Raw genomic sequence first — 9,397 nt, 5'->3', positions numbered from 1 at the left:
TTTAACTAATAAAAAACAATTTGGGCCAGGGGGACCCGGGCCCCCACCTGGGTCCGCCCTGTCACCAGCAGCCATAAGCTTTAATGCGGGTTTAGGTTTTCTAATATTTGATTTGTGGGCTGGGTTTTCTTTTGTAGGCCTTCACCTGGGGCTTCCTTTTTGTTTTTTAAGGAAAATGTGTGTTTTTTTTTTTTTTTTTTTTACCATCGGGATCAGCTTAATCGGGTTGACTAATAAATACTTCATGATTTTTTTTTTTTTTTTGTTTTAAAGGAATGTATGTTCTCTATTTCAAAAGAAGGAAAAAAAATGTCAAATACAAAAGTCACCCCGAAATTTGGCTAATGTTAAGTACTTCCAACACCTTTCAAAAATATTCAATTTCCTTCCTAAACATAAACGACACTAAACATCATTTATGCTCTTTTCTCCAAGAACCATCTCCATACTTCGTTGGACTTATATTTAGCGCCCCAATTGTAAGCCCAAATATTTCATAGGCGATGCAATCAAGAATATAAGTCAACCGAGGCTAGAATATCTATTGAAGCCCAAGGCTTTGTCTCGATTCATACTGTTAAGTGCTACGAAGAATTCTTCTTTCTCAAACTGTCTTTATAACTCCATCACTAATTTTTCAGAGTCGTACATAATTCTCTTTAGACCCCTTTGTAAAGATACTAGAGGCAAGGTTACTGATGCAACAGTTAATGCCAGCAAGGTGGAGCAAACTGTTTCAAAGTGAAGGGCAAAACGACATACGGAGGTGACTAATTTGTAGTTTAGACAAAAGAGCTAAGTGACTTGTAGTTTAGATAGTTTTGTTATTTATATTCACACGTGAGTGATACACGTGTTGTTTCTGATATAACTTCTCTGTAACTGTTTAGCGCATAATTTGGTAGATTGGTTTTAGGTCATTCTGTTAGTATATATATGAAGCTTTGTACAGTGTTTCAATTGAATCAATTCAATACAGTTGAATCAATTCAATACAGAAATTACTGAGAAATTTTAGAAGTTTTTTTTTCTTTCTCTCAATTCCTATAAGCACTCTTTCTTCTCTGTTCTTTCTTCTCTGTTTTTTTTTTCTGCCTTTTATGGTATCAAAGCTTGAATCAGAGCTTGAATCTATTTCAATGGCGTCCAATTCTCAACAAACTTCGTCTTCAATCTCACAACGTGAGCTCACACCAATGGAGGATCCTCGTAGCCCGTTCTTCTTGCATCATGGTGAATCACCTGGTGCAATCTTGGTTCCACAACCATTAACAGAGGACAACTATCCTACCTGGGCTCACGCGATGAAGATGGCTCTCGCTGCTAAGAGCAAATTTGGTTTTATTGATGGATCAATTACTGCTTCAATGGCAGTTACTCCTTTGGAGAAGAAGGCATGGTCTAGGTGTAACTCAATGATTTCCTCTTGGATTTTGAATTGTGTTTCACCTCATATTACTGCAAGCGTGATTTATAGGGACACAGCTCTTGAGGTTTGGAATGCACTTAAGAATTGCTTTTCTCAAGCTAATGGACCACGAATTTCACAGCTACAGAAGCAAATTTCTACTGTGATGCAAGGTGATTCAACTGTTACTACCTACTTCACAGGGCTTCAAGCTTCGTGGGACCAATTGCTGAACTTCAGGCCTTTGCCTTGCTGTTCTTGTGGCAAATGCACTTGTGGTGTGAATGACAAGATTACTACTCTTCAGCATCAAGATTCACTCATGCAATGTCTCAATGGGTTGAATGATGCTTATTCTCAAGTGCGAACTCAGATTCTCATGATGGAACCTACTCCCTCAATAGATAAGGCTTTTTCTTTGGTTATTCAAGAAGAGAGGCAAAGATCCTTGGGTTTCAATTTTGGCTCATCAGTTGAATCGACTGCTCTAGCTATTAGAAATCTGGGTTCTGGTAATGCTAGTAAGAATTTCAGAGGCAACACTGGGAAAGGCAGGCCTATGTGTAGTTATTGTGGCAAACTAGGTCACATTAAGGAGAAGTGCTACAAGCTGGTTGGTTTTCCACCAGGTTACAAGCAGAAGGGAAAGGCTCCAATGGCAAACCAGATTAGTCTTGAAGGTGATCAATCTCAATCTGAAGACCTGTGCAATGGCAATTTTCCCTTTTCTTCTGAGCAGTGTCAACAGTTAATCTCTTTGCTCAACACACATGCTTTTGCTTCTGGTTTGTGTGAAGGTGTTCATTCAACAAATTCTGTGATCAATCATACTACTACATCAGGTAATGTTTGTAACTTGTTCCAAGAAAATATGTCAAGTATGCAACATTCTATGTTTTCTGTCAATCCTGTGAACATGACTGCCTTCAATAGTGAGACTTGGGTTCTTGATACTGGGGCCACAGACCATATAATTCATTCTATTTCTTTATTCACCAAGATCACTAGTTCCATTTCTACCTTTGTTCAATTGCCTAATGGTGAAAAGGTCACTGTCACTCACATAGGAACAGTTCAAGTAACCTCTACTTTAGTTCTTGACAATGTCCTTTGTGTTACCTCTTTCACATTCAATCTAATCTCTGTTAGCAAATTAACAAAATCCCAATCTTGTTGTCTTGTTTTCCTTTCAAACTTGTGTTTTATACAGGACCTGTCATGTTGGAAAACGATTGGAGTGGGTAAATTGCACAACAATCTTTACTTGCTGCAAGCTTCATCAAATTGCACATCTTTATCAAGGGTTTCTTCCATTTTGCAATCTATTTTTAGTTCCCTTGTACACTCTGTTTCTAGCATTCCTGTTGTTTCTAAGCCATATCTTTGGCATCTTAGACTAGGGCATGTTTCTGACAATAAACTCAGTGTATTGCACAATCATAATCCTGATGTAATTCAATTCCAACGCAATAAAAATTGTGTTCTTTGTCCTATTGCTAAACAGAAAAAGCTCCCCTTTCCATTTTTTAATCATATCTCTCATAATGCCTTTGATATTGTTCACTGTGATGTTTGGGGTCCTTTCATTCAACCTACTCAAGAAGGTTACAAATATTTTTTGACTCTTGTTAATGATGCCACTAGATCAACTTGGGTCTATCTCATGAAAAGTAAATCAGATACCAGACCTTTCCTTGTTTCTTTTTAGGACTGACAATGCTCCTGAGTTTTTCTTAAAAGACTTCTTTTCTGCCAATGGTATTATTCACCAGCATTCTTGTGTAGCCACTCCACAACAAAATTCAGTTGTGGAGAGGAAACACCAGCATGTTTTAAGCATGGCTAGGGCTTTAAAATTTCAGTCAAATGTTCCTATTTATCTTTGGGGTGAGTGTGTATTAACTGCTGTACATATCATTAACAGATTACCTTCCCTTATTTTGAATAATCAATCTCCTTTTGAGAAACTCTATGGCAAAATTCCTTCTTATGACCATCTTAAAGTTTTTGGTTGTCTTTGTTTTGCTTCAACTTTGGTTTATCATAGGTCTAAGTTTGATCCTAGATCTATCCCTTGTGTTTTTCTTGGATACCCTTTTGGGGTTAAAGGTTACAAGCTTCTTAACCTGTTAACTAAAAGGGTTTTTATCTCAAGGGATGTAATTTTTTATGAAACTGTTTTTCCCTTTGTTTCAACTCCATATTCTTCTTTTCCTCATTCCAATATTCCTTTACCTCATTTGTTTCTTTCAGTGGCTTCACCCCATGATCCTCTAGCTTCTTTTCCCCATTCCGATCATAATTCTAATACTATACCTACACAAGATCCTATTACAGATATGCCTATTCCTATTTCTGATAATATACCTACACATGAGGTTATTCCTGTGCCTAGTTCTAATATTCCTTTTCCAGCTACAGATATTGTTCCCTCTCTTGATATTGCTTCCTCTCTAAGGAGGTCACAAAGGGTTTCTAAACCCCCTGCCTATTTGCAATCTTACAAATGCAGCTCAGTTCATTGTGATCAATCTGCCCACTTCACATCCTCCATCAGGCCAGGTCCATCCACTCCACTTTCAAGTACTAAATACCCTTTGTCTTCTTATCTGTCTACTTCTAAACTATCCCCATCTTATGCCAATTTTTGTTCACTTATCACTTCCATTCCTGAACCTAAGTCATACTTTGAGGCTGTCAAACATCCCCAATGGCAGGAAGCTATGAATGCAGAAATTGCTGCTTTGGAGTCTAACAATACTTGGACTCTCACCTCTTTACCTCCTCATAAGAAGGCAGTGGGTTGTAAGTGGGTGTATAGGGTGAAATATAAATCAGATGGCAGTGTTGAGAGGTATAAGGCACTTCTGGTTGCTAAAGGGTTCACACAACAGGAGGGTCTTGACTTTACTGAGACTTTTTTCCCTGTTGCCAAAATGACTACAGTCAAGTCTCTGTTAGTTGTTGCTGCTGTTAGGGGTTGGCATTTGACTCAACTTGATGTCAATAATGCCTTCCTCCATGGTGACTTGCATGAGGATGTATATATGCAGCTTCCACAGGGTTTTCACTGCAAGGGGGGGCTGGTTTGTAAGCTAAATAAGTCCTTATATGGGCTCAAGCAAGCTTCCAGACAATGGTACTCCAAGTTTTCATCCACTATTTTGCAAAATGGTTTCAAACAATCTAAGTCAAACTACTCCTTGTTTACTAAGAAGACTCACAATTCATTTTTGGCTTTATTGGTTTATGTTGATGACATTCTCATAGCCAATAATGATGTCAAGGCTGTGGAAGAACTAAAAGTATACTTAGATCAGAAGTTCAAACTTAAAGATCTTGGAAATTTGAAATTTTTCCTTGGTCTTGAAGTTGCTAGATCAGAAAAAGGGATAACACTGTGTCAAAGAAAGTATGCTCTTGAGATACTTAAAGATGCAGGGATGACAGCTTGTAAGCCTTGCAAAATTCCAATGGATCAAAATCTAAAGTTGAGTAAATATCAAGGACAGTTGCTGCCTAATCCTGGAGTTTATAGAAGACTAGTTGGAAGATTATTGTATTTGACTATCACAAGACCAGACCTGGCATATCCAGTGCATAAGCTTAGCCAATTTATGTCTAAGCCTATAAAACCCCATTTAAATGCAGCCTACAAGGTGTTGCAGTATGTTAAGGGATGTCCTGGCCAAGGAATCCTATTGTCTTCAAGGTCTGATCTCCATTTAAAAAGGTATACTGATGCAGACTGGGCTGCATGTGTGGACACTAGAAGATCAACAACTGGCTATTGCTTTTTCCTAGGTAATTCTCTGATTTCATGGAAGTCTAAAAAGCAGTCCATTGTTTCCAGATCATCTGCAGAGGCTGAGTATAGAGCAATGGCTGTGACAGTGTGTGAGATAACCTGGTTACTTGCATTGTTGAAAGATCTTGGAGTTTATCATCCACAACCAGCCTTGATTTTCTGTGACAACCAGGCTGCAATATACATAGGAGAGAATCCTATGTTCCATGAACGAACGAAGCATATTGAAATAGATTGCCATTTGGTTAGAGATAAAGTGCAAGATAGAGTGATCAAATTGTTTTATACTCCCACTCATACTCAGCTAGCAGATTTACTTACAAAAGCTCTTAATGCTCACCAATTAATTTCCTTACTTGACAAGATGAGCATAATCAATATACATGGATCCGATGCTAACCTTGAGGGGGGATGTAAAGATATTAGAGGCAAGGTTACTGATGCAACAGTTAATGCCAGCAAGGTGGAGCAAACTGTTTCAAAGTGAAGTGCAAAACGACATATGAAGGTGACTAGTTTGTAGTTTAGACAAAAGAGCTAAGTGACTTGTAGTTTAGATAGTTTTGTTATTTATATTCACACGTGAGTGATACACGTTGTTTTTGATATAACTTCTTTGTAACTGTTTAGCGCATAATTTGGTAGATTGGTTTTAGGTCATTCTGTTAGTATATATATGAAGCTTTGTACAGTGTTTCAATTGAATCAATTCAATACAAAAATTACTGAGAAATTTTAGAAGTTTTTTTTTCTCTCTCAATTCCTATAAGCACTCTTTCTTCTCTGTTTTTTTTTTCTGTCTTTTACCCTTTTGTGTTCATTTGTCATTTACATGAAGTAAAAAAAATTCAATAAAATTTTATGATGTCATTGAATGCAAATCTCTTTATGATCAGGCAACACAAATCCATGTTCCTACCTCCTAAGCCAGGATTATTTGGTTCCCCTGCAATCTTAAAATGCATTTGAATGGTATGGTTAACAACATCACATCACAAAACATATAAATTCTTATGCAGACTTGCCTTTGAACACAGTAAAGAGCATTAAGAAATAGGTTGCCAATAAAATGAGTCATCCAATCAACATAGAACATCGAATTCTCCCAGGTAGTTCATGTTCACATGAGACCAACAAAATTAAAAATAAAATAAAACTGCCAAGACACTTTGTCACAAGACACACTAAGGATGAACATAGAAGATTCTAATTCTTCGACCAACACCACCAGCAGAACATACTACTACCTGTTCTCCCTTTTTTTTTTTTTAATAAAGATATTTTTCATTAAGGTTTTAGTAATGAAGGCAGATTCATCACTTGGCCATCATCACCTTGACAAACTCCTCGTAATTTATCTGGCCATCACCATCAACATCAGCCTCCCGAATCATCTCATCAACTTCTTCATCGGTGAGCTTCTCCCCAAGGTTGGTCATCACATGGCGCAACTCAGCAGCAGAGATGAACCCATTTTGATCCTTGTCAAAAACTCGGAAGGCTTCTTTAAGTTCCTCCTCTGAGTCAGTGTCCTTCATCTTCCTAGCCATGAGATTTAGAAACTCAGGGAAATCAATAGTTCCATTACCATCAGCATCAACTTCATTGATCATGTCCTGGAGCTCTGCCTCAGTTGGGTTCTGGCCCAATGACCTCATCACAGTTCCAAGCTCCTTAGTAGTGATGCAACCTGCATTTCAAATTATTAAAATCAGCCCTTAATTCCCATCTATTCCGGTTAGAGAAACAAACACCAAGTCTACATAGGTTCAAACTTGCTAATTAACTACACGCAGACTACGTCCAAAACATTACAATCATTTTCAACCTCTATCAAAACCCAAATTTAACAAGCAAACAAAGCAGAAGTGGAAAAACCTATTTAAAAATCCTTGGACTTGAAGAAACATATTCTTTATCTGAAGGAACAACCACAATTTTGGCCCATCTGGTTGCTAACGCTAATGTAATGATCACTGAAAACATGTTTGCTACCCAGACTAATTACACAAAATTGTACAAAATCAAATAATTTGTCTGACAGACAGATACACCAAAACAATGAAAGATGATGAATGAAGTTCAAGAGTTGTGAGTGTGTGCTCATGTTGGAAATGAAAACAATAGCAATCACACTAAATAAAAATTAAATTCCAGTTGCTGCAGTATCTCTATGCACTGCTAATTTATCTATCAATTAAAAAATACACCACCAATTTCAATACATAGGAACAAACTTATGATCTACAACGGCAGATCTTATGCTCCTATAGTAACATGGTCTTCAAAACATTGAGTCATGCAAAACAAATGCACAAATTACATTAGAGTGTCCAGACAAATAATCATATAACAGGTAAAATAATTTCTATTAACAAAATTTTATATATATATCACAATTTCTCAATATGAAAATCTAAAAAAAATTAAAATCAGCTAACAATATCATCACAATGTAACACACATATATACTTTTCCAAGGTTAATGTTGTTTCCTTTATAAAATAAACACACAATTGAGCAGTCTGGTGATTGAAATGATTCAAGATTTTTTGGAAATTTTTTTATGGCAAATTCCAAAAAATAAACAAATCTGAGATTCAGTCAATCTCTTACTTCCCAGCAAGGAAACGGTGAAACAACAAATACGGTCCAAATAAATAAATAAAAAATCAAAATCAGATAAAAAGGGGAAATAATAATTAAATTGTCTAGTAACCCAGAAATAATCATCTAAATCAACGATGCAGATATTATTGAAAAAATACATGGAAGGCGGAAAAAAACGTTGATCTATCAAAGAAGTAGATCTGATAATAATAATAATAATCAGAGAGAAAGAGAGAGAATCGGACCGTCGCCATCCTTGTCGAACAAGCTGAAAGCCTCCTTGAACTCAGAGATCTGGTCGTCGGTGAGTTGGTCTGCCATTTTCAATTCTTTCCTTTCAAAAGAAACAAATTTTCTTTTTGTTTTCTAATTTTCTTTTCTACGAGAGAAGAAGAGATAACATATGAGGTATGCTGTGTTGTGTACTGTGTAATTTCAATTTAGTTTAGGACAAAAAAGACGCGGTTTGAACGCGGAGTATGTGAGACAGAGCTCAAGTTGACTGCCACGTCACCCTTTTCTTAGGCGCCCTTATCGAATCTTTCTTTATTTTTAGCTTTTTTTTTTTATTTTTATTATAGGCCATTTTAATTAATTCCTCCAATCAATACAATCCTAACCATTTTTTCTCTTTAATCCCAACTTTAAACATCAAATCAATCATTTTAAATTTGTAAACTAATTGTTTATTTAATACAGTATATAACTTATCTTGAGGACTTCGAAAGAGATATAAGAATAAATAATTCTTTCTTTATTAATGTCTAAGAGATTTTTTTTCCCCTCACGAATTGAGTAGTGATGGGGGTAGACTTGAGATTTACGCTTAGGGGACCTTTTTCATCACTTTTTATTCTTCCTAAACATATTTATTAGTTAAAGAATATTCTAGCTTATTCCTTGTACTTTTTTAATTGAACATATTCTTTTGTTTTAATTATACCATAACAAGTAATGTGGGTTTTAATTTTCACCTTTTATTTAGTTAGTAGATAATGTGACAATTTTTCATTAGAATAGAAGGAGATTCTAGTTAAAAAAGTATTGGAGGTACGTCAAACTCGTTAAAAAAAAAAAACTTAGGTATTCTCCCAAATCATTAAGGGGGAATTTGGATGATGACTTCATAACTGCTATCCTAAGAGTTAGAGTATTCCTTTTATGGGCTTGGCCTCCTTGAATTTCTTCTCTTATTTTATTTCAATATATTCAGCAAAAAAATTAATGCTAACTTGTATAGAAATTAATCTATGTAGTAAAAACTTTATACATGTTTGTGTATATAATAAGTAAGATAAGTGTTTTATAAAAATAAAAAAAATAAAAAGAGTAAGATAAGTGTAGTAGTAGTAGCAGTAGTAATGCTTATGGAAACAGTCTAGATAGCAATAAGTTTATACAATAAAGCTACAAGTACAACAAATGACCACAACATTTTCATAATAGGTAAGACTTAAGTACAGTACTTAAGTGTTGTTCTTTAAGTTTCCTCTTAATCTTTTATTATGTGGATTTTGACTCATGGGATTAAAGTGTATTTTTTAGTTAAGTAGCTACATGACTCAATTTTA

At 35.7% G+C, this 9,397-nt stretch overlaps 1 protein-coding gene across 1 annotated transcript; it reads right to left on the bottom strand.

Moving 5' to 3' along the window:
* Window positions 1-6,258: 6,258 nt before the first annotated feature.
* On the bottom strand, window positions 6,259-8,334 carry LOC142610349 (calmodulin-7). The gene is made up of 2 exons (XM_075782153.1): window positions 8,072-8,334; window positions 6,259-6,906 (listed from the first exon to the last, which is right to left on the bottom strand). Exons 1-2 carry the CDS (start codon window positions 8,145-8,147, stop codon window positions 6,533-6,535), a joined length of 450 nt encoding a protein of 149 aa, XP_075638268.1. The 5' UTR covers window positions 8,148-8,334; the 3' UTR covers window positions 6,259-6,532.
* Between the last annotated feature and the right edge of the window lie 1,063 nt (window positions 8,335-9,397).

The sequence above is a fragment of the Castanea sativa genome, chromosome 9 (genome assembly GCF_040712315.1).
Source record: "Castanea sativa cultivar Marrone di Chiusa Pesio chromosome 9, ASM4071231v1".
NCBI lineage: Eukaryota > Viridiplantae > Streptophyta > Magnoliopsida > Fagales > Fagaceae > Castanea > Castanea sativa.
The sequence above is the reverse complement of the archived record's forward strand: the minus strand, read 5'-3'. Positions and strand labels throughout refer to the sequence as shown.

Coding starts and splice junctions, on each gene's coding strand:
- LOC142610349 (XM_075782153.1), bottom strand. CDS start 8,147: ATGGCAGACCAACTCACCGACGACCAGATCTCTGAGTTCAAGGAGGCT. Junction 6,907..8,071: donor GTTCGACAAGGATGGCGACG/GTCCGATTCTCT, acceptor TTTGAAATGCAG/GTTGCATCACTACTAAGGAG.